This window comes from Epinephelus lanceolatus, chromosome 5, assembly GCF_041903045.1.
Source record: "Epinephelus lanceolatus isolate andai-2023 chromosome 5, ASM4190304v1, whole genome shotgun sequence".
In the NCBI taxonomy this organism is placed as follows: Eukaryota; Metazoa; Chordata; class Actinopteri; order Perciformes; family Serranidae; genus Epinephelus; species Epinephelus lanceolatus.
This window is the reverse complement of record NC_135738.1, coordinates 19,685,948-19,712,617: the sequence shown is the minus strand read 5'-3', so window position 1 is coordinate 19,712,617 and position 26,670 is coordinate 19,685,948. Positions and strand designations below refer to the sequence as shown.

At 40.5% G+C, this 26,670-nt stretch overlaps 1 protein-coding gene across 1 annotated transcript; it reads left to right on the top strand.

The window, feature by feature from the left end:
* Position 1: 1 nt before the first annotated feature.
* On the top strand, positions 2-16,254 carry LOC117261808 (CD81 antigen-like). The gene is made up of 8 exons (XM_033634322.2): positions 2-373; positions 2,023-2,137; positions 10,651-10,748; positions 10,858-10,932; positions 11,039-11,152; positions 11,277-11,375; positions 14,391-14,474; positions 14,584-16,254. The coding sequence occupies exons 1-8, from the start codon at positions 308-310 to the stop codon at positions 14,647-14,649; spliced, it is 717 nt and encodes a 238-aa protein (XP_033490213.1). The 5' UTR covers positions 2-307; the 3' UTR covers positions 14,650-16,254.
* Positions 16,255-26,670: the final 10,416 nt, after the last annotated feature.

Below are 26,670 nucleotides of genomic sequence, written 5' to 3'. Positions count from 1 at the left end.
GAGCTCTCTGTGTGCGCACTTGCGGATGGGGAGCTCCCCCAGCCTTCTTCTTCTTCTTCTTCTTCTTCTTCTTCTTCTTCTTCTTCTACTCTTCCTCCTGTCTGCTTCACTTGGTGGTGGGGCAGTTCTCCGTCTCGGTTTTCACTCTTGATTATAAAGGAGGAGTTTGCAGCACAGAGGCGCTTATACCCCAACTGGCCTGAATAAAGTCTGGCAGAGACAGTGTGATCCGGGACAGTAGACTGACCTCACATAGTGACTGATTTGGGGGTAAAAAGGACGAGCTGATAAAGAAAACCTTGGCAACATGGCTGTGGCGGGCTGCACGAAGTGTATTAAATACATGTTATTTTTCTTTAATTTTATTTTCTGGGTGAGTTGAAGTTTGTTTTTTTTTACTCTTTGATGTTCGAGTTACTTTTGCTTTGTTAAAACTTTCTCTTGTTTGATTATGCGCATGCACGTTTGCACATCTGTGAAGCTCAGGGCTTAAAGTTAATAAGTAATAGGGATCCTGGAGGAGATACAGCAGAGTTTCCCGCCCTGCTGTAGTGATTATGCTGCTTTGACTTTGAGAGACGAAGCACAGCTCACAAATACTTAGTCCAGGCAGGAGCTGAAATGCTCTCCATCAACATGTATTTTCTGCCTGGTCGAGCACCAGTGCAAGGTGGCTGAGAGGAGCACTTCACACTGGGTGGGCTTCTGTCTCCTCAGTCTTCTCACTGGGATTATACTGCTTTCTCTCCAGCATGTCTCTTACAGCTTTAGATCCATCATTTGATTGTATTGAATGTATGCTTATAATAGGCAGATACTCCGGACAGGAAGGCCTGATTTCTGAAGTTTTCTGATGGAAAATTATTTAAATTTTCTTTCCGTGTTGGATGATTTCTTGCCACTTCAAGGAGTCTGGTCCCCCTCAGATTAAACACCCATAAAAGGGGAGCTTGGGGAAGACTAATAGACTTTCTGGGGGAGGGGAAAGCTGTTTCCCCTCCTTTGTTCCTACCTGGTCACCAGTCTGTAGCATTTGCTGCCTTTGTGCTATTTTGTTGTTAATTAGTTCTCATTCTCTCTTCAAACTGAATCGAGTCAATCTTGTTTTCTCAAAAAAGTTATTGCAGTCATAAGGGACTTGCCACAGTAGTCACTAATGCAGCTGTCTGCGTTTCACACATCATTACATCCCATCAGACTTCCTGCAGATGTTCACTGGTGGCTTTACACAGTCAGAATTGATCACTACTTGTTTGTTAATTTCCATGTGGATTGTCTGTACAGAGCAGTCGTCTTTTTTTAGATAACTCACCATATCCTGGACCCGTCACACTTGATGGAGTGTTTCCTCTGTTGGTTTTGCTGCTGTGCCTGTCACTGTGAAAACTCTGAGCCCTCTCTTCCTCGTTTTGCTATTTTTCACATTGAGGATTGAGTTTCCTGTTTCTTGGAGAACAATGGAGTGCTGTCATGTCATATAAACATTGGCATAACGAAAAAAAAGTGTCAGCTTGTGAAAATAAAATGCACTGATCCTTCAATAGTTACGCTCCATCAGCTTTTACTTCGCTTTCACTTTTACCAGGATATTTTTGCATTTTTAGATATAGAAAAGAGGAGAGGTAAAGTTGAACAACAAAGCTCTTGAGCTGGCTTTAAACAAAGGAGTGAGGACGTGGTCTGTGCCGCAGGTCACTGAGGTGTCAGGATGTCCTTTCATTACTTCTGTGAAAGGGCATCGGACAGTTTACAGCCTCATGGCGGAGCTGAACACACAGAAACGTTAGCAGAAAGGTTTGGACACTGCTTTGATCTTAGCAGAGTCGAGCCTTGTGCACTCTCTCTTGATGGGTCTTTTTAAAATAAAGTCTTAAAAATGGATAACTACAGGTTTGTTCTAATATTCAAGCTTACATCTCTTTATTATCAGACATTTTTAATGGCCCTGATCCTCTCCAAGGTTTCACCAAAGTAAAGAAACATGAAGGGAAATAATTAAAACCATATTTCTCTTTGGGACAGCTGGCCGGAGGTGTGATATTAGGAGTGGCCCTTTGGCTCCGCCAGGACAGTCAAACCAGCAACCTCCTCATACTCCAGTTTGATGGCCAACAGGCGCCAGGCACCTTCTACATCAGTGAGTATTCAACAGCAGAGCTTCACAATCACCCCATACATTAGTTTGAGATGGACTTGAAAATGCTTTTTCCATATTTTCATCATTACATCATTGAATTCATTTTTCATGGAAAAGCTGTTAATATTTCAAGCTTCAATGCTGAATGTCCACTGAGCGCAGTGGCCTCATTTTTGGCTCTCACAGGGTGTACAAATACATCTTACAATATGCAGTCCCTCCAGGATTTCACAGGCTTTGTTTGGGATTGCTGTGGCCCAAAATACCTGATTTGACAGCAGCTTTTCTAAAAAAAATTGTTGTAATGTTTTTAGGCGTTATCTTTTCTTGAAGATAGCAAAAAAAATTGGATTATTTGGATAATTCATCAATAAAACACTAAAATCACAACTTCTGTATTTAATATAACTCACTTTGATTCTATCAGCTCTTGCGATAGATCTGGAAGTAACTGTCTCTGTCTCTGTCATAGTGATCTGTCTTGTTCGGTATCCACATGTTTCAGCTTTTCTCTGGGTGAGGTTTTGCGGTAAAGTTAGAAATGTGTTGGTCAGTTGATGTTGTTTGTGTTCCAGCACAGCATTACACATGGTGCACAACAGTTAACCCATGCTTTTGTGCAATACATCAGTCACTTGTCTTGTGCGGCCTTTCGCAGTAAATTTTGTTGGTAAATGTGAGACATTCATGTTGCACATGTCTGCATCCTAGACTGTATAAAATGATAGACGTAGCTACTGTGACGTCAGCCTTTGGCTCATGGACTGCTGTGTTCTTTTGGCATTTTGGCCATCGCCATTTTGGTTTTTGGAGCCAGAAGTGACCATATTTGGGCAAGAGGGCGGAGCTATGGAGAAGTGAAGGGTGGATCTGACTGAGAAACTGAGGACACTCGCCAGACAGCCTGTCACTCAAAGCAGCCTACCCTTAATTATGCATGACTTTAGGCCCATAATAATTGTCTGAGTTATATAAAAATTTAGCCCCTGGACAGGTGTCATGAAGGGGGAAATTAGCTGTAGAGACCAAAACCTCTTTTTGCTGTACAAAATAAAAGAATGGCACACAAACAATTACATATGTAAAAAAAAAACATTCGAAAATACTACAATATTAAAACCACTACAAACAACCAAAGCCACTGAAAACATGAATGTTTTAAGATTTATTGTAAAAGTGTCAGCGGAGGAGGATGATGTGATTGAGAGCAGAAGGCTATTCCAAAGCTTTGGAGCAGCTACTGCAAAGGCACAATCTCCCTTACCCACCCGCCTCGATTGCGGGACAGTTAAAAGACATTGTTCTGAGGATCTAAGAGGTCGGGAGTTGGAGTAGGACCAGAGAAGATCAGCAATATACTGTGGTGCCAGCCCAAGTATGGCTTTAAAAATAAATAAAAGAACCTTAGCCACTGCAAGCATGTTTACTTCTGCTGTAAAGCTGGACATTTTAACATGGGGGTCTACAGGGATTGACTCACTTCTGGAGCCAGCCTCAAGTGGCCGTTCAAAGAACTGCAGTTTTTGGCATTTCTGCGTCGGTGTTATTTCAGTTTGCTCCTTGGTTTACATTTTTACCACAAACAGAGAGATGAGTTTGGTGATGTTGTGCGGGGGACTACTATGATTTGTGAAACTCGTGAGAAGCTACAATAATTGGTGACATTTGTGGACAAAACTGATGGTCGCGCAGATCTTACAGGGATTGGTTGAATTTGTGTTTATTGTTATTATTTATTTTATAGTATTTATTTCAGGGCTACAATATAATGTGTGTTTAATTTAGCCTGCTGTTAGTTGCTTCATCATCATCATCATCATCATGCCTCCAACCAATTTCCTCATAAGGGAATGTCCTCTGTGAGACACTAGTTGTTCTTTCTCTTGGATTCTTTGGTATTTCTATCCTTATTGCTCACCCTCCACATGACAGGAAGCTCACTGTTAACAGAGTGACTAAAATTACTAATTCACAGACGTACCTGTCTTTTACACTCAGCTGGACCCACAAAAATCCAGAAATAGTAGGAGTTGCGTGACCTCTGACAGAAAGATCAGGAAACAGGACCTGCGTACATCCGCAGCGTGACTTAAGAGTGACACAGCCGGCGTCTACACCTCAGTGTTTTTACTCTCTAGCTGTCACTATGACACTGGTGACCACATACTATAGGTGTAATTCTGAGTCGGATAAATATACATGTTTATAACTCCAGCCTGGAGGGTCTTTCAAGAGAGGGACCAGATGTTTCAGACAGATGTTGAGACATATGTGGGCTCTAAAAACAGTCTGTGAGCATGGTGCACAAATAAAGCAATCATGTGCCTCTGTCGCTTCCATTTTAGAGTATTCGATCCTCAGGAATTTTAAGTATTTTTTTGTATTAATGCAGTACAGCATGTTCTCTGTCTTTGTAAACGTACTGCACAGAGTCAGGGATACAGGTTATGCTCACTGCATGAGCTAAAGTCATAAATCATCATCATGTTTCCTTCACTGCCCGCAGCAATCCACAGATTGGCTCTAAAACCTACAATACATGATATGATTTAAACATTTCAAAGGTCCGTCGTCTCAGTCTGTTGTGGTCGTGAACTCTAGTGAGCCCATTAATTTACATTTGGGCTCCTGCTGCTCTCCCATACTTACCCCTCAGTAAGTATACAGAGCGAATGCGAGCCCGTGCTTTTTATAGAGTGAAGGCACACTCGTGATTTTAAAGGCAGGGCGGCAAGAGAGGCCCACCCAGGCAAGATCAAGGGCCTTTTTTTTTTTTTTTTTTTAAATTTACCCTCCCTTGAACATACGCCCTTGCATAATTCAAATAACCTTGTACATCTGCACATTACCCTTCAAATTAGAGTTTTGAGTGGATGTTTTTAGCATACTGGCACACCAAAGTGGTATTTATGTAAGTCTGAAAATACACATTCTCCTGCCTCCTAACCAGTGCCTGAAGGCATAATTGGTGGCAGTTGTCATAAGTCTGGTCCCGTTAGGGCTCCAGCCTCTCGTACTGTAGGAGATACAGTCAGTGTGACAGGTTTTGTAGCACAAGATGTCTCCGTTGCTTTACACTGTATGCATAATGCAGAGCCTGAATAACTTTTCTGCATTATTTCGTAGCTGAAAAAAAAAAAAAGAAAGAAGGTTGCATTGTGGGTAAGCAGGCTGCGAAGGAGGATTTGATATAAAATTATATGTATCATTATCCACAAAGACAAGCTGTTCCTCTGAAGCCTCACAGCGACTGAAACCTGCTGTGTTGATACTTTGTCTAAACAGGAAATTCTAACATCTCCCTCATGAAAATGGCAATAAACAAAGATCTTTGGGAGTTTTAAGGTCCCATTTATTAAAACTGTCTGCTCCATTTTTTTTCAGTAATAAAGCTGTTTATAAAAGATCAAACCAAAGATGTACACTGGGGCTCCAGTAGCTCTGATTCGCTGCCACTTTAACAGAAAATTAAACTGCTTTTACTCTCTGCTTGTCGACTAACACTGATTACTACTCTTTAACTGACAGGTTAACTACTTTAAAGGAGTTGTGTCTAACTCTGGAGACATACTAAACTTCATTTATATAGCATGCAAGAAATGCAGCACAAAGTGCTTTACAATAAAGGCAGTAAAATCACTAAGTGCGTCACATAAAAATAGACATAATGCACATAAAACAGGCAATTCAATATAAAAGGACATTTAAAACAGTTTAAAACATGGATTAACTGATTCATAAAATCACAGTTGTAAAAACTATAAATCATAAAATCAAGCAAGATTCTAAAACAGTTGCAGCAGCGTGACGTGCAAAAAGAAGGAGTGTCAGACCTGTATCAGGAAGTCAGAGCTAGTTAAAGGCTAAAGTGAACAGATGTGTATTTACCTCTCTTTTAAAAATATGTAGCGAGCTAGCCTCCCTGATATCTATCGGTAGTGTGTTCCATAGCTTTGGGGCGTAATTGACAAAGGCTGCATCCCTGATCTTCTTCCGGTTGTTGCTGGGAACCTTCAGTAAGCGTCTGTATTTGACAACCACGGAATGAGACTCAACAATCAACTGTCTTTCTCAAGAGTTACACAACTGATATTTGAATGATTAGTTGAATGTTTGGGAAAATGTGCTTAGTTGTTTTCTTGATAAGAGTTAAATGAAATTATGTCTGTATGGTAAATATGAAGGTTCATAACCTGGTTTAGCTTAGCATAAACACTGGAAACAGGGGAGACAGCTAGCTTGGCTCTGTCCAGGGTAACAAAATCTGCCTCCCAGCATCTCTGAAGATCACTAATCAAAACATTATTTAAAGGAATATTTCAACCCCTGAATAATCATTTGTGTATCAGTTACACGCCCTGTGTTACCTTGAATTAGGAAAGAAAATAGTTTTTCTTTGCATGCCTCCAAGGTGAATGAAGAATCCAAAAACAGACAAAATTCTCAATGAATTAAAGTGATAGGGGACTGTGTTTAACATCTGCACAACTCTCCAAATCCAAATCTCATTTATTCAGTCGTATGCTCAGTATTTCACAAACACAAGCATTTCTGCTTAAACCATAATATTTAAAACACTTCTGCATAAACAGGTGCGCTACTTGTCTGTGTGTGAGACTGTTCATGCTGAACTGATTTACATAGCAGGCCTAAAGTTTTAGCAAAAATGCATCACATTTACAAATACACTCCGTTTCCATCTTCAGTCTGACATTGGGTCACTTTAACCGCTTTCCATGGGGGAGGGGGAGTTTATACACCTCAACCAATCACTATGACCTGCTGGTTGCCTGAATCTAATGTCATTTTAAGTCCACGCTGATGCGTAGCCATGACAATATTGTAAAAACAAGTAAAATAAACTACAATGTTGGGCAATACTGAGAAGACGTGAATAAAGAACAGCCCCAACAGCACTGTTGTTATGACTCCTTATTGGTTCTGGTGCACCACTTGACAACAGCCAGACAACGGCATTAGTCCCATGGTAGCGCTCATTGGTTGTTTTATGTTATAACCAAGAAAACCGCTGTTTCATGTTACGATGCCAGACGAATCAGTCTCAAATTCAGTGGAGTGGGCAGATTCAAAGGTGTGGACACAGGTAAGATTCTTCGTTTACCGTGGAAGTGTGTGAGAAAAACTACATTTTCTTCCCGAAATCAAAATAACACAGGCTGAGAAGCTGATACACGAATGGTTATTTGTTGCGTGAAATATTCCTTTGAACAACAAGTTGGAAGCTCTTGAGTGTGTAGTCAGCAAACCAAAAAATATTTGTACATTCCTTTAATCTGCTGTCACTGCTTACAGACCAAGTGCCACTTCAACTATTTACAGCGCATAGACATTAATCATTTCTGAATTGTGAATACATTTAAAGCTACAAACATATGGTGTAACTTTATAATCAGTGAGGAGGTCAGCAGTTAGAGACACAATGCATGTCTGCTCTGCCCCTTTTGTTTCCACTCTGTCTGTTGAAAAGATGACAGGAGAAAATGTTTATATGGAGCCTTTTAATGATTCATCTTCATCTCATCATTCATCATTTTGACACACTGTATGATTGGGTTCATCTCAGTGTATTGGTATCATGCGCCGACAGTGTGAACATGACTTCACAGGTCTTTTTTTTAATGTTACTAGAAGAGAAAAGTCCAAATGGGGCTTTTAGCCCCCTTCTTTTTCCCCCTCTGGAGATTACACAGGGAGACAAGAAATAAATGAACTTCCCCGGTGGTATAAAATTGCCTGTCTCCCTTAAAGTCTCAACAGCCTTCAAACCTCAAAGGGTGTTGTCATAGTAATGGAAGGCAGTGGAAATAATGCCTGCTTTGCCGCATTGCCGGGTTACTGGCCCTGGTAGCCGTTTCTCACTACAACAAAAACCTGACAGAGAAAGAGAGGAGGGGGTGACGAAGGAGGAGGGTACTGAGTTTAGACAGATGGAGAAAGGGAGGGTGTAGAAGTAAGTATGGGGAAGGGTTGTGCATGATATGTGAGGTACAGTTGTGAGGTGTTTGAGACCTTCAGACACAACCAAGTGAGAGTCTCGTACGGGATCTGTGTGTCGTTTTTAGACTCTCTGTCAGGGCACATTAGAGGTGGCCTGCCTGCGTGTGTTTTGTTCTCGTGTGAGTAAGAAGAGAAAACAGATTACTCCCAGTCTGTCTTCCTGAGAGCAGTGGTGTAAAAAAAAAAAGCACCAATAGGGCTGTACATTACGTCATTTTTTTTTTCACAGTTGAAGCTTCTACTGAGGTTTTCAAATGTCTATCTTCACAATGTAATAAGGCTGTCATCCTAACAAATCATTAAAAATCCTTGAATAAAAACCTCAATTTAAATGAAATAATTCATGTAATTTAACAAGTTAGTGTTTGTTCTGTTAAATCAACTTTCTTTAATGAATAATTGTAATGTATTTATTAGATTGCCGTTAGACCATCCTGTTAATGCAAGTGTGTGCCCCTCTTTGTGACCCCGGTGAAAATGCTGTTCTCAAAGGTATTTAAGGTTTTTATTTGATGAACATATTGTGAATTTTGGAAATCGATACATCTTTTTTACTGAAACATTAAATTCTGACTTTTAGACTTTACAACGCTCTAGAGGAACTGGAAATGTTTGGCTCATACAGCCCTATCTCCCAGAAATTATGTTTATATACAACTAATTTCAAACAGCAAATAGGTTTTGAGGGAAACTTGCTGCTAAGAGAATTATGTTGTCTACCAACAATATGAGGAACTGTTGCTTAGTAACGTACCTGGCAAGTCACAAAAATGTTGACACTAAGCAAAATCTTCACTGACAACATATTTCAACTGTTTTCTGCCAAAATAGATAATCTTTCAATACAACATTCACAGTAGTTACTATAGCAATGATTATTTAAAACATTTTTATTAACATTTAACCTAAATCACGATCTTTCCCTGACCTTAACTAAAGTGCTTTTGCTGCCTAAACCTACAGGAGTGTAAAGGCAAACCCTGAGTTCTGATTTCAAAGCACTTTGTACACATTATCCACCTACTTTGTGAAGTCTACGTGGTACATGAATGTAGTGTCTTGTTGCCTGAAAGAAACCCTATCGCTGAACATAGACGAGGCAGTGATTATGTTGCCACAACAGCATGATTAAGAAAGCAGTTTAGTAATGTACAGAAGTGATTTCTAGGAGACAGAGTTGTCACACAAGTAGGAAACAATCCTACGCATCAATCTTTAACAATGTATTTTGTAGTTGTGTTTCATAAGCTTATGTTTCATAATGTAAAAACCAAATCTAAAAAGTAACTAGTAAAATGAAATGCAAAGTGGAATCAAATGGAAATACCTTAAACTACTTTAAATTTGTACTTGAGTAAATGTATTGGTTATTTTCCACCACTTACTGAAAGGATTCTTTTATTGTTAGAGTTGAGAGGTTACTGTGGATCTGCTGAGGTTATGAAGACAGACTGAAGTCATGAGATTATTCAGAAGCAAACTGCAGCTCCTCTGAAACTTAGTTTATTCATGCAGGTTATTGATTTAATTAATTCCCGTTGGAGCGGAGCCACACAACCTCTAACCTCTACTGCACCAACCCTTCCTGCAGTCACGCTGATGGGAAGACAATGGATCTGATTACAGGAATTTGTATTCCTCATAACACAAGCTGCACAGTTCCAAAGTTCAGTTTTACTTGGGAAACAGCAGCTGATGAAAATACTCACCATTCAGTAGCTGTTTAAATCATTTCACACGATCTGTGACAGAGCATAAAGGCGAGAAAGTGGTCAGGAAAATAGTCCGTAATGAATGACCTTGTGCCACCAAGTGTGTCTTTGTGCTCTAAATTAAACTCACCATACAGCCAGAACAATAGATATTTTTTCATCTTCACTGTGCGTCCTGAACGTTTTAACATAAGCCAGACTCTGCTGTAACTGGAGCTTTATTACTATTCATTTCTGCAGCAGCACTACCTCACTGTTGCACACTCCTGTTTGCCATCAACAGTCATGGAAACTGTATTAATGTCATCACTGTGGATAATGGCCAAAAATAGATTTTTTTAAACATTAATACATGGCTGAAGCTCCTTTGGACTCCTCTTTATAACACTTTAATCACACAAAGATGTGTGTGTTTGTGGGTGGGTGTCTGTGTGTCATGGTTCCCGCTGTTTCCTGGGGAAGGATAATGCTCGGGGTCAGGGGTCAGCGCAGAGGGGGTTTTGTGGGGGGTTGTGGGTGCCTGGAAGGCATTTCCTGGCCTGACAGATGAACACAGTCAGCTCTCTCTCAGGATCTGGGGGCTGTTTTTCTCCAGGATGTCAATAATGTCATGTCATCCTACAGGGAAGGCAAGAGCAACATGCAGGAAGTCCATTACCAAACAATGTGTGGATCAATCAATCAACTCACTGCTCTGACACTGCTGCCCCCCAGTGGTGCTGAGGACACAACACCGCCATGATGAACATGTATGACAGAGTCCTGTTGTCTCTGTGTTTACAGGTGTGTACATACTGATAGCTGTCGGGGCTGTGATGATGCTCGTGGGCTTCCTTGGGTGTTACGGTGCCATTCAAGAATCTCAGTGCCTGTTGGGAACAGTGAGTCGCTCTCTTTTTTACTTTTATTTTTTCTATTTAAATTAATACATTTAATTAAGGTGCATTGAGTCTGAGTACATGAATAACTTTCCTTGTTTTCTTTCTTTAGTTCTTCTTCTTTTTGGTGATCCTCTTTGCTTGTGAAGTGGCTGCAGCGATGTGGGGTTTCATGAACAGGGACACAGTAAGCAACACACACACATCTGCCACTGAGTGTTTAACGTTTGCATTGATTTTCCACCTCTGCTCCAGTGAACCTGCTCTTGTTTGTTGTTGTATCTCTGAAACAGATCTCCAAGGAACTGATCAACTTCTACGACTCCGCGTACATCAAAGCTGTGGACGTCTCAGGGTCTCCCAGTAAAGACTCTGCCATCAAGGTGCTGGACGTTTTCCACTCTACGGTACGTCATGATGTAAAAATCTTCCCTGCACAGTTGTTTTGTTATGTGTACAAGTAATATGAATCTATTTTGATCATGTGTTTTGTTGAGTGAGTGACCTGTTGTTTCTTTGCCGCCCCTTCAGCTCGACTGCTGTGGCAAAGGAGACGACACCGCTCTCTTCAAACAAGTCGTTGGCACCTTGTGTCCCAGAAAGTCTCCAGAAGATTTTCTGAAATCTCAGGTATACTCAAATTTTGACTTAAATTCTTTATTAACCCAATACCTGGGACAGAAATGTTTTTCAGTGGCAGTTGTCTGGCATCCTTAACATATATTTCCGTGGCTGCAGAATAGACAAGGCTATTCAGTGAAGACACACTCTCTGACCCCATGGGAGCTATGGTGCATGACACATGCACAATGTATCTGGGGCTCTGTTGTTGGAGGGTTACAGCAGACTGTGCTAGGAATAAAGGCATGATGTCCACTCAGGTGCTCTCAGGGTGCACCCTTTTTAGCCTCTTTGGGTGCACTCAACCTGACAGAACTTTTTGGGTCCCTCAATTGGATAGCAGCTGATATACAATAGAACGTTTTCATATAGAAAGCATTCATTTATGATCTTTATGACCTCCTCAATGATTGCAGAGTTGTTAATTTTCACCCATATCTTTATTTCTCTGATATATATCAATATAAATTCTGACTCAGGGCCGACTGTGGACGCCTCAGTGAAGCGAATCAATCATCCCCATGTTCTATGATAGCTATTAAGCCTTTCAGCAGATGCAGATAAGATTATACTGCGCAAATGTTATACCCCAAGGATATGAAGTGATATAAAGCCATGACTTCTCCTCCTTTTAACCTCCTTGAGAAACAGACAGGAATAAACACCGTTTATTAGCGGAGGTGGAGCGATGGTAGATCTCTGGGGTTCCAGAATGTTTTCTCAAAAGCCTCAAATTACCTTCAACTTTGTGTCATTCAAATGAAAATATATTTTCTTGGTGTTGATCCTACTGTGCTATTCCCTGAAGAAATCTAATATAATTGAGTGAATGTTCTTCTGTTGGCCTAACACTGAAGCATTGAAGACTTCATTTACTTGACATTGTTTGGGATCCTTCGTTTGCAGTTACAGCAGCCCAGATTATTATGGGATGGATTCAAATGTAGCAGATTTAACAACTACATTTATTCTGTGAACTCTACCTCAGCAGAGAGCAGGAAAAACAGGTTTCAACATTAGTAATGCTGTTAACTGTACGCCAATTTCCTACCCACCCGATGTTACGTAGCTTCAAAATAGTAACATCAGTGAATTTTGCCAGTTTTTAGGTGGAAGAAGTGAAAATTAGTCAGCCCAGCTGCCAGAAGAAAAATGATTGCATTGTTTTTATGCAAACCAGGAATACGTCACATTCACACCTTTCATACGTGTCATATCAACGTTTATAAAGTGACACAGTGAATAAGCTGACTTCGTCATTAGGGGGTGGAGGGGACGGTGAATGTTGTGTCAACTACTACAGACCACTGTTTGAAACCAAACAACAACACTGGTTGTTTTTTGGCGACCCTTTGCTGCTTTTCCACAGGTGTTTGAGCCAACAAATCTGGGTGTTTTTCACTGAACAGTCTCTGCTTTCCTAGGGGCCTTTGTGCCACCAAACATGAGTGTTTTAAGCCAAAAAATGAAAGTCTCCTAACAATAACTAAGTGGTCTTTGTGCCTAAACCTAACCTCACCTTCACCACAGCGTTGTTGAAAAACTTAAAGTTTCAGCCTATCTGCTGCAAAATAATGTACAAATGTAACATATTCGTGATTTGTAGAAATGTACAATGCTTTGTAGCAATATTAGAATTTTATATGTGGTGTATGTCAGGGACCGGTTGTACAAACACCGTAATATTTTTCCTTTAGTATGACATTTAAGGCTTAATTTCTCCTTAGCTGATAGACTTACACAGTTGCACAGATTCCCTTAAAAGGTTTCCTTAATTACGGACTGCACTGAAAGAGATTTTGCAGCTTCAAAGATTTCCATGGAGATTGTTTGTCTGCTTGGACTCACACTTGTGATGCCTGCGATTGTCACATAAAGTTAGCTTATAATTAGATGGGCAGAAGAAAAGAAGACAAAAAAAAAACATATTGGTCAGAGGAGGAAAGGATTATACAAACTACAAAGTAAATCTGATCCTCAAATACCAGAAAACAATTTTAGGAAGAAATATTGCAACGAAAATTAATTCAGTCAAATCCATAGTGTAAAATCAATATGGTTTATCACCACTCTGTCATATTGCAGTTAAGATAGAGTCAGAGGTACCTTAAGCTTTTTTTTTTAACCTTTCTTTGGTTGCTAAGGTCTTTTTAGGACAAGGAGAAAACCATAAATACTTAAGTGAACATTTTAAGGAAACCTTAAGGAGAATACTTAAGGGTGTTTTGTGTAACCATTTTTATTTTGAAGAAACCTTAACAAGGATTTTAAGGAAAATCTTAACTTAAGGTGTTTGTGCAACCGGCCCCAGATATTTAATTCACTGGTTTAGCCATATCCATCTCTCAGAAAATTCACTACACACTGGATGGATCAAGATCTAATGCTGTGTTAACTTTACCTTGTACCAACGGGCTGATTTTATCCAGTGCTAGTATTGGTTTTTTTTAACATGACTGTTGGGTTATTAACTCATATTAAAATATTTTGATCCAGTGTTAGACACAAGACGCTGAAATTTTTAACTCACATCACAAAAGTATTGTCAGGCGTAGGCTATGACATGCAAAACTGCAAAAAAAGAAAAAAAAAGAAAATCACATCATTAACAATAAGTAACACATGGTGACATGTGTGTTTAAAAAGAGAACATTTCACAGCTGTATCATATTTGCTTTGGGTTTATAATTCAGCTGTAATATAAAAAATAACACCAACACATTGTCTTGGGTGGTTTTCCACCCACCTATTGTGTTGGTGCTACATTGACCGAAATTACTTACACAAGCTTTTATCCTTTTCAAGTCCTCTCTAGTGTTTGTGTTGCTAATAGATAACATATTACATAATTAATTATTTAGAACTGTGCGGTCAGGAGCCGCTGATAATCAGCACTTTGTTCTGACAGCAGACACAGCTCTCCATTTCATGTAACCCAGCCCAGTGTGTGTACAGTGTGAGGGCTTAAAACTTCTCCTTTATCACAGTAGCATGGTCATCATCTTTATTTCTGCCCCCTCCCAGAGCTGTCACGACAAACTGATCGAGCTGTTCTCGGAGAAGCTGTACCTGATTGGTCTGGCTGCCTTGGTGGTTGCTGTCATCATGGTGAGTGTCAGAGTGAGCCATGGCCGAATGTTTCCCTGAAACTGAACTGCTTTTATCAGCGCTGATAAAACTTATTGAATTAAGCCGGTCTGTCCCTTTCCCCATTTAGATCTTTGAGATGATCTTCACCATGGTGCTCTGCTGCGGGATCCGCAACAGCCCTGGAGCATACTAAGAGTCCAGCCGACAAGCAGCCTCAGCCTTTAATGGGATTATTTTATTATGTGTTTCTATGCATCTGCACCTCTTCCTTATGACTATTACATGACAAGATGGATATCTCTTGTTTGATTTTAGATTAGAAAGTTCGTTTTAATGCTAATCCATCAGCACTCATCTCTCTTACACAATAATTAAGCTTCTCTCAATCAGACTTTTTTTATTTATCACTCTTAATATGAATCTTTTATACAAACAGTATGTTGTGAAATATTTCTCTGAGGTCTTAATGCTGTTTTTATGGATGTATAAATTGTATATATTCTTGTCATATATTAATAACAGTTAGGAGAGTGCATGTATTCCCTGACTGGTTGTTTGTGACGCATGTGTCACTGCAGTGTTACAGTGTTATAATATAATTTAAGCAGCAGGGTGTCAGTGGTCTGAGGTGGTGTTCTGTCTCACTCTAATGATCATCAGGATGATGAGTCGGCCTGTGTGTTTTTTTTAATAGTCGACTGTGTGTCTCTTCTTTGAGCCTAATGAACCATCTTCATGCTGTCTTTTCTTTAATAACTTGTGAATCGCCAGGCCTTAAATGAACAGTTGTGACCTTTTACTCCATCTGTTTTAATAATGCTAATAAATTATGTCACCTTCCTTTTATTATGTGGTGTTTTTCAACCTTTTATTTTGCTTGTGACTCCTTAAAGGGACACCCCAAAATCAAAAATGCATATTTTTCCTCTCACCTCTAGTGCTGTTTATTAATCTAGATTGTTTTGGTGTGAGTTGCCGAGTGTTGGAGATATCGGCCGTAGAGATGTCTGCCTCCTCGCGAATATACTGGAACTAGATGGCGCTCGATTTGTGGTGCTCAAAGTGCCAAAAGATACATTTTGAAAAACTCAACAGCAATGTCTCTTTACCAAAATCATGACCTGGTTACTCAAGATAATCCACAGACCTTCATGTGAGCAGTTTCATGTAGGAACTATTTTTTTTCTTCACGCACAGAAGGAAGTGTGCATCTACTGCTAGCTCACCTAGCACTGCTGAGCTAGCTAACGTTACAGTTCCGCTGAGGAGGACGCCATTAATGTTGACATCACATGTTTGGCAGGTGTAGTTTGGTAGAGAAAATAGTTCCTACATGAAACTGCTCACAACAAGGTCTGTGGATTATCTTGAGTAACCGGGTCTTGATTTCTGGAAAGAGACATTACTGTTGAGTTTTTCAAATGTGTTTTTTGGCACTTTGAGCACCACAAACCGAGTGCCGTCTTGTCCCATTACATTTGAGAGAAGGCCGATATCTCTACGGCTGATATCTCCAACACTCGGCAACTCACACCAAAACAATCTAGTTTAATGAATAGCACTACAGGTAAGAGGAAAAATATGTAGTTTTGATTTTGTGGTGAACTGTCCCTTTAAGATGAAGCAAATTCTTTTTCGTTCTACGTCTATAAATTGTGATCAGGGGTTTTCACCTCCCAGATTATTTTACTTGATTAGTTTTTAGAGGCTTGAGGAGGTTAAACTACAGTATTCTGGGGGGGAAAGAAGCATCTAATAGAGAGAAGTCAGGAAAATAAATAAACTTTGTGTATCCTAATGAGTGAAGTGAGTTTTTTCTTATTTCTTACTTTTATCCCATTAAATTCATCTTGTGACTACTTGTAAGGAGCCTTTTCACAGCATCATTTAGGGATCCAAGTCTAATAAAATCCATCATACTAATCCAACTCCTCAATTAAAATGTCTTGTGATCTTTTAGTGACATTCTTTACAGTGACGTTTAAATGTAGGATTTGGCTCAGTGTTTAAGCTGCTCAATCTCGACAACAATCTCTGTCTTCTTCCCTCTGATAGCTCTATTTGTCACACCTTCACACAGGCCTACAGTATTTGCCGTGTGTCACCACAGGGGGGCGGTGTGATATCAACGCCCCTGTTGCTCAATCAGCACATACTGTCCCCCTGCGACTCATTTGAATACATTAAAAACTCAACTGACCTGTATTTCTGGTGCTGTGACAGTGGACACACCCAGTACACTCAGTGTTTGTTCTGCTAACAGGTTTACTTTCTCACGTCAAACATGCTGACTTATGTTTTTTTTGAAGAGTCAAACCTAAATGAATCCTAAAAGAGACAGACAATACATGAAAGGAGACCTCATTTCCTTTTACTCGCTTAATCTTAGTAACACTTTAATGTACAAAACAATGCAAGCTGCCAAAATGACCATAAACCTGTGTCAACACCTCTCTGAAAAGTTTCAGCTAAACATTTTAACATTCATGTAGACAGAGGCGGAGCAGTGGGGTGGTGTCTGGGGCTCCAGCTGGGACTGTTTTCCCAAAAGGGGCAAATATTTTAGGTTTTTAAAAATTCTTTCAGCTTTGGGTTATTCACATAATAATATATGTGCGTGTTGTTTATCCTACTGTGCTACTTCCTCAAAGAAATCTATCTTAACTGAGTAAACATTGCTTTGTTGGCCTGTCAATCTGAGTCAGCAGGACCACCTTTACTTCTTACCCCTCTCTCTCTGTCCTATCAAATAAAGGCAAAAGCCAGAACAAACAAAAAAAGTAATGCTGTTTACACCAATTTCCTGACCTACCTATGTTATGTAACTTAACATAGTAAGGTGAAGACCTAGAGTTGATTCAGAGTGCCTTAGGGTTTTGTGTTTATTTGTTAAGTGTTTTTTCTTTCTTTCTTTCTTTCTTTCTTTCTTTCTTTCTTTTTCATGCTTGTCTGCACCATTTTAAGACTTAATGGATTGTGTTTGTTTTTTATAAATAGAAACAGACATTTTTTTGCCTCTTTTTAGGTGCCAGTTCAATCCGGCCCTCTAGATGAATTTGCACACCTAATGTTGATGCACATGTTAAGGCTGAGGTTTGAAGAGCAATTTAAACATGCCCAGCTCGTTTAAGAGCACAACAATCAATCTTCAATCAAGGCCAGAAAAAATGGCAAAGCACCTTATCGTTTTCTTTACGCCAAGATGGCCTGCCACCCCATCATGTGAAGTGCTTAATACCACGTCTCTGAACTTGGAAGGAACCACGACCTGTATCACACTGTCAACCTGTACCCCACTCACCACACGAACCCACTTCCTCAACAGTAACCCATCACTGAGAAAATAACCACTAGAGACACTCTTGAGATCACCCTCCGAACCAACCATCTCAAATAAAGGCCCCAGTGTAGGATCCACAGCCTGCTCCTTAATCCACTCCTCCCTAGAAAATGCAGACAAAGGAATGGAAAAAAACTTACATGATTCCTGTCCCTCAGAGAGACCTGCCTGAGAAGACTGACCCTGTCCAGAGAGCTCAGACTGTTCTGATAGAGCTTTAGTCCTAGCCCGGGTCACAGCACAGGATGGAAACACTGTAGGGCTCTCTTTAGCACACCCTTCAGGCTCTTCAGGTACCTGCAGAACTGAACCCACATACACAACTGGTGGACCCTCTTTCCAAATCTTTGACCCTGCCAAATGGTTTCCCAGGATGACATCAACCCCTTGTACCGGCAACTGAGGACGGATGGCCATATCAACTTCACCACACACCAAATCAGAATCAAAATGGAAACGATGAACAGGAACCCAGAGCGTAACCATCCCAACACCCAGTACAGGAGCTTTCCCACTAGTAGCTGTATGGGCTGAAAAAGGCAACACACTTCCCAAAATAAGACTGATTAGCTCCTGAGTCCCTCAGAACCTTAACCGGTACCTTCCGCTGTCCATCTAAAGACACAAAACCATCTGATACAAAAGGTTTATACAATTCATCCACATGCTTAGGTGGCACAGTCCCTGGTGGATGAACAGATTCAGACATGTTAGCGTGAAGTGCAGAGGTCACCAGGCCAGCTGGCTTCACATACACACTGGCATCTGCTGATTTTTGACCAGTTTTACTAAGTGGACATTCCCCTTTCCAGTGTCCCTTGTTCCTACAGGCATGACAAATCCTGCCTGGATCAAATTTCCCATCTGTCCCTGGGACATGTCTGCCAGCATGAGAAACTTCATGAGCTACTGGAGGCCTATTAGGCCCAAGCCTAAAATTCTCCCTCCATTGCCCTTCTCTCTGGCCATGACCACCAGGTGAGCCCCTGCCATGCGTTAAAACATATTCGTCTGCCAATACTGCTGCTGCGGCTGCTGTTTTCACCTTCTTTTCAGTAATATAGGTGGCCAACTGGGCAGGCAATGAACTTTTAAACTGTTCTAACACAATCAAGTCACACAAATCATCATATGACTCCACACTGGATGCCGAACACCACCGATTGAAATGAGTTAAAATGTCTTGAACAAACTCAACATGGGTTTACTGGTCTCTTCTCTTCCAATTCCTAAACTTCTGCCTATAAGCTTCTGGCACCAGTTCATATGCTTTAAGGACTGCAGCTTTGACTTTACCATAACTAGCACTATCAACAGAACTGAGGGCAGAGAAAGCTCTCTGGGCCTTGCCTGTGAAAATACACTGTAGCATTAAAGTCTGGTGGGCATCTGACCAGCCCCTAATGCCTGCTACCCATTCAAACAAAGCAAAAAATGTGTCAGGGTCTTTTTTGTCAAATTTTGGCAACAAACGCAACCCTTCAGCAACATCGAAGCCACGATGCAGCCCTGTAGCTCCACTCTCATTCATTAGCTTCAACCTCAGCCGCTCTACTTTAACCCTTTCCTTCTCTAATGCTGTAGCAGCCCTCAGCTTCTCCTGCTCCAACTCAAATTGAAATCTCTCCCTCTCCAGCTTCGCCTTTTCTCTCTCCAGCTGCAGACACCGCTCAAATGACCAAGCCCCATCCCCAACACATGGACCCACCAGAGCTGCTGGAGCCTGAGCCACCTCCAAAAGATTGGCAGACACAGCCAGCCCCTCAACAATGTCTCGTAGCTCAGCCTTTTTTGGCACCTCCTTGGCCTTAGACCAACCCAAATGTATTGCCAAGTCCACCAGATCTGATTTGGCAAGCTGAGCTAAAGTGCTACGAGATGGTCGCTGGAGGAACTCAGAAACTAGTGTATTACTGTGCTCACTATCCATGTTAACTGTCAACCTAAATCACAACCAATGCAAACATCAGACCTCATTCACAGAGAAAGCAACAAGTCACACAGTACACAGCCACAGAGAGACTGAGTGACAAAGGAGCGCCCCTCCTAGCTACCTAAGTCAAACTAGCTAACTGCACCCTAGTCTTCATGTGCGTACTGGCGGTGGGTATTTATGCACCTGTAAACCATCTGTACTGGGGAAGACAACTTGTCCCAGCCAATACTCCAGGGTGCTCCTGAGACAACTGCTACTAACCGCACGGACAACACACAAAAACAACAAACAGCCCTGCAAAACAAAAAAAACAGAGCAACCCCTCCTTGTGAGAGAACTGCCACTTCAGCCTACATGAGGGACACAACTGCTCCAGCCATAACCTCCCCACAGCCACACACAGCGCAACCTAAAGCCACAATTCTCTGATTCACTCCCAAGTTCAAAATTGGATGAGCCCCCACTTGTTATGCCCAGCTCGTTTAAGAGCACAACAAAAGAGGGAGAACCACACAGCAACCAGTTAGATTAACCAAAAATTTATTTAAAGAATAAGATTTAAGTGCAGATCAGTAATCAGTGGTGTGGTGAGAGGTGTTGGATGTATGAGGTGTATGTGTGTAATCATAAGGAACCAAAAGAGCCAACGTAACACAACCCAAACCAAACCAAACAATGCTGGGGTTGCCTGGAGGCCCCAGCCATCCAGGAAGGAGAGGGAGAGCCATCTTGGAATGGCCATGCCTTTATAGACAAGGCCACAGGTGAGGTGAATCCCCTGACGAGATGGGAGGGAGACAGGCAGGGAGAACCTGGGAAGGGAGGAGCACAGAGAGGCCAGCAAAATACAACATGGCCGAGGCCATCACAGTAGATACTAACATGACTTAAGACTGTAAATGGTTTGTAAGGCAGGGGATGACTTCACCTGTTTCTTCAGTAGTTTCAGCTTTAGTGGAAAATCATGACTAAATGCACATGTAATGACAGTGAGTAGTAGACTGACTGAATGTGGAACAACTGAGACATACTGCGGAATTTGCACATACTTTTCACAGGCTGCTCATTTGTTTTGTAAATGGATGAATGGATGTCTTTACACTAAAAAGAATGATTAAAAAATGGGGTTGCTATTTATAGGCTACACTGCAGTGGTTTTACTGGTCCTGCCCATTTGAGATTGAACTGGGCAGTATGTGGCCCCTGAACTAAAGTGAGTTTGACACCCATGCTCTACAGGATGACTTTTTTCTTGGCAGCGATATTGTTTTTATCAAATGGTGTACAGATTTTCAAGCATTATTTTATCTCAGGTGGCTTGACAAATGCATATAGTTGCTATAAATGGGAAAGAAACCTCCCTGGGGGAGTAGCATACACCTGGACCCATATGTTTACAAAGTCTGGCTCCGTTGTACACATCCAGGTGTACCAAAAAGTGTGCATTTGAGTTGATAAACTGTATCTGAAATATGAATGAAATTTGGCTCTATTGCATTATTTTACTTCATTTAATCACACACACATACATTACAGTGTACAATGATATTTAGACATTCATGTTTAATACTCAACAGTTTAGGTAAACCCCTCCCCTGTTTCCACATGACAGTGCCCCCATGAACAAGGCCAGGTCCACATTACAGTGTTTTTCTCAGACGGATATGAAAGGACTTGACTGGCCAACACAGTGTCCCAACCTCGACTCCGTCCAACACCTTGAGGAAAAACTGGAATGTCGCCTGAGAGCCAGCTCTTATCACCCAACCTCAGCGCCTGACCTCACTAACGATCTTGTGGCTGAATAAAAATCCAGCAGCCAAGTTCAGAAATGTGGTGGAGAGACTTCCCAGAGGAGTGGTGGCTGTTATAGCAGCATAAGGCCTTGTTAAGAGACATTCAACACTCACACATGTGAACTGTACATTTACTGAAGTTAATTAAGTTAAATTAATTAATGAATTATGATGTATTATTATAGATTAAGATAAAACTTTATTGATCCTAGAGGGAAATTCACATGCTGTCCAGCAACATATTAAGTAATTGAAATCAGGTCCATGTTTACCAGCTCCAACATTAATGTGATGTTTACACATTAGTGCATTAATAATTAGAATGCAATATGTGATCATGAAATGGGCCATTAAGCACAATGAGTACTTTTATTTTTGGTGCTTTGAGCATATTTTGATGTCAATAGACATAGATTTTGACTGCAGGACTTTTGCGTGTATTTTCACACTGCAGTATTGCTACCTTTACTTAAGTTAAGTATTTCTTTCATCGTTGCATGTCCGCAAACAAATACATTTAGGTTGCTGAACAAGACTGAGTCAAACTCTGTTCAGTTCTTTGAACCTCTGACCTGGAAAAAGCTGTCCACACCTTCAACTCCCTTGATTACTGTATCTCTTTATATTTTGCATTACTCATCTGAGCTAAGGGTGCAGAGGCTCTTAAACAGCTCAAAAACAGACTTAAAGGGACAGTTCACCCCCAAAATCAAAAATATAACAGAAGTAGATACAGTAGCACTCAGCTTGTGGTGCTCAAAGCTCAAAAGAAGCATATATCTACTCATGTCCGAAGGCTTGTGCGTGTGACAGCACAAGATGTAAACATTAATGGCGTCCTCCTCAGCTGAGCTGTAACGTTAGCTAGCACAGTGGTGCTTGGTAAGCGAGCAGTAGATGTACAATTTGAAAGAAAATAGCTCCTACATGAAACCGCTCACAACAAGGTCTGTGGATTATCTTGAGTAACCAGGTCATGATTTCTGGAAAGAGACATTGCTGTTGAGTTTTTCAAATTTAATTTTTGGACACTTTGAGCACCACAAACAGAGTGCCATCTAGTTCCATTATATTTGAGATAAGGCAGACATCTCTACAGCCGATATCTCCATCATTCAGCAACTTGCACCAAAACAATCTAGACTGGAATTTTTCTAGTTTTACAAGAAATTAGGCACAGAAAAAGCAGCATTACTTTATTTACAGCTGTTAAAAATGGTCAAATACGATGGATTTTTATGCTCGAGATCTGTTATTGGTTTTGACAGCACTTTTAATGAAGCACTACCTTAAACCCAAATAAGTCTATCTAGAGATCAGACTGACTCCACTGAGATAACTTACTCCAAATATAAGTAACAACACAGTGCATTAATTTACCTATGGATTTCTTTCTGGCACACAAAAGGAAGTAACACTTGTTTATGTATAGCCATAGCTGTATCACCCATTGGGCCTACTTGGTCCAGGCCCAGGGTCCTATGCATTTCTTGTCAAAGGGCTTAGTCATCACGTCAGTAGCAGAGCCCTAAAAGTCCAAAAAAGGGACTTTAGGACTTCATATACAAAGCGCACTCTTTGCAGTGTGGACCCCTGAATTCTGTGGGGAGAAACAACAGAATGTTGTGCCTGGCCTGGGGCCGGTAGGGGGCCTCTCTGTCATTATTTGCCTATGTGTATAGCCCATATAACGTGTAAAACATAAATATTTCCTTACTGGGTTTAATGACAATGCTTTATGGTCAGTCCTGTGTGCTGTCAGTCGTGAGGGGGTCATTTACATGTCTGGTCCCATTGTCTCATAATGTGTCCGTACCTGCTGCTTCATTTCTTCTGAAATGTCTGTAAATCTTTGTATCTATTTCATGTGTTTTGGGTGAACACTTTTAATTATTTTTTCCCTATATTTTATTATTTGTAGGTTTTCCTAACATGTGGGTGTCCTCGCACTGATGCAGTTTCAGGGATTACCACAGACAGACAGACAGTTGGCTCTTGACGCATGAGACAGGAGGCAGAGCAAGGGTGTCGCTCTCACTCTCTGATGCAATCACTTTCTCCGACGCACACACACACACACACACACACACACACACACACACACACACTCAAGGCTGACCTGAGTCAACCTTGAGGCTGATGTCTGTCACTCTGCACTTCTGATCTCTGCTGGGAATTCATGGACACAGCTGCTATGATGCCCCACTGTTCTGACTAAATGACTCATCAATGAAATGTTGCGACATCCTTCCAAAAAACACCACTGATGTTGAATCACACGCCCTAAATAAAAAGTATTGTGCAAATTTAAAGCAGAAAAAATGTGCCTCCCTTTCTGAGAACAGTTTTGTTCCAGAAAAGCATTCGTTTTACAGAGGAAAAGTGAAAACACACTGAAAGAGATAAACTTTATCTCTGACTGGTTGTGCCCGACACAGTCAGACTCTCCCTCCTCTGCACACACCCTGTGCTTGACTCATCTCTTTGTTTTGCGTTCGCTCTGCATTCACCTGCTATGGTGATGGAATCATAATTTCAGGGCGGTGACAGTGACTATAACTTTTAACACTTTCTAACATCCCATCAGATCAGATCACTTGGTTAGAGGAGCAGATACACTTCATCTGAGAGGAGAACATCTACTATCGACAAAGCATTAATGGTTATGGTGAGTCAAAATCTGTGATTTTTTGGAGCTGTTTATACAGATTAATCTATTTTATTGCTGTTTTAATAATGAAGTTAAATTAATTTTGCATTGCCACAGTCTCAGCCTCACTGAGACATCAAACGCCTGAAGCTTTGAGTGATTGTTTCTATGTACAAACATGCCGTGACGTAAAGCTTGTGTGATTGAGCGTGAACAAATATGTGTGCAGGTGAAAGGTGATTTTTCAGGTAAATGATGAGCTGATAAGCAGAGGAAGGATGCCTCCACATATCTCCCTCTGCATCTTACTCAGTGTAAACCCATCAACCTTGATCTGCTTTAGGGAGACGAGATCCTCCACTGTCCTCGAGGGAAATGATTGGCTGATTAAATAACCTTTGGACAGGCTGTGCTTTATCTTTTTCAGCTCAGATGCACTGAAACAAAGCAAGGCAGTCGGGGAACAAAGCAATTAGAGCAGACATGTTTATCCAATGAGAGATGTTTATCTATTCTGCTCCAACAGAGACTTTTCTAACTGTATAGCCTTCATCCAGACAGGTAGACAGTATAGTGCAGACATGCAGCATGTATCATGTATGACTCCCATGCTTCATATCGCTTTCAAGTTGTCTGCAGTGACTCACTGTTGCTAAGCTCAAATAAAACAAACCAGATAAAAACTAAGGTGTGGTGCCACCTTAATAATAGAGTACGGCTGTGCCACACCTGGCACACCAACAGTCCTCCATTCAAACTCAACGTCATTATAAAGACTGAACTTAATATGAAGCCAATTTGTGAAGACATCAGAGACAAAGCTCTCCAGAGCCCAAACGCCTTTACTGCAGCACACTGAGGCATAATGTATAAAGGATATACATGAGTTAACATAATCATTACAGATTCAAAAGGAACAGCAATTTATCTGTTAAATAAAACCATAAATAAAACTGTTTGTTGCAAAACTAACAAACAATGGTGAGCAGAAATAGATTCAGCATTTTTGAGACACTGGTAAATTATTATTTCATTGTCATTTATAGTACTTTGTATGTTGTATTTTCATGTGCTCTTGGTTATGAGGTCATTGGTTCCTACCTGCACTTGTTTTGTAGGGACAGGTACAAGTGATACATACAGTAAGAGAGCGTGAGTGCCTCGTGATTAACAGTGAAGAGAAGTTTCTATACCTCTAAGGTGGGATGTGTTAGTACTATCTTGCCGTGTTGGTAAGAATTAAACAGAGAGGAGGAAACAAATGCTTTAGCCCGCTTATTACCAGCAGCCCGGAAGAACTGAGGAACACATACAATCAAGAAAAGAGGGTTACAGTACCAACACCATAGTGTAAAATACTCTACTAAAAGTTCTATTAAAAGTACATATTAGCATCAAAATATTCTTTAAGGATCAAAAGTCAGAGTACTCAAAATGCAGAACGGTCCATTTCAGATTAAAACACATTACTGTGTATTGATGGATTATAACTAACAAAGCATTAATGTGTAAGCATCACTAATGTTGGATATCAGGGACACACTTACACTCCTCTCCCACGCACTGAAATTAAGAGATCTAGTGACATTTAAAATTGCACAATGTACAAAGCAATAAATAATTTGTAATCAATATAAAAGACAGTTGTTGGACAGAGAGGGGAGTTATATATTAAGATTTATTTATTCATTTTCTTATTTTATTTGATAGGGACCATGCAATCTAGCATAGTTCAAATACAGAGTTTGGGACCGATGTGTTGCTGAGTTTATAGCTATTGCTAATTTTCAACTCTCGCAAACATGGAAGGCACATAAATCATACATAACATACATAAACCACAAGCCACATACCACAATACATTCGTCGCAACATATCCCACAATACATCTACTACAAGAGATGTACCACAACACATATACTAAAGTACACATAAATACACTTAAACTAATACCCTTTAAAGGTTTGAGCGCATTTAGCTAAGAGTGAGTACAGATCTGGTTTGGTTTAATTCAAAAACAATGTTGTGTTTGCACTAAAAGCAAACAGGCAGGAGGTACAGTAATAGTTAAACAAAGTAAAAAAAAAAAAAATCAGACAATTTAAAAAGATGTACAAAAAAATTCTTTTTCACATTCTTGTCTGGGTAGTGTTGTTGATTATTAGTGGTTTAGTTGTGGGGACGGACGCTGGAGCGGCTGGTCTGTTTATGTGATTGAGTATTGATGGATTAGTATAGAACAGGAGTAAGACTAGACAAGCATGTTGCTTCTTTCTACTGCTTTTTGGACATAAAATGTTAATTTAAGTTGCTTATTTAAAGTCTGTAAGATAAGTCCTCTGTTATCTGCTGCTTATTGCTGTTCCGTTTGATTTTTTTGTGCATATTTTATTTTATTAAAATTTTAGATTCAAGTTTAATCATGTGAATTCAGTGTTACAGCTGATAAAACTGGAATGAATTACAACTATTTCATAAACCTCTGGGTAGCT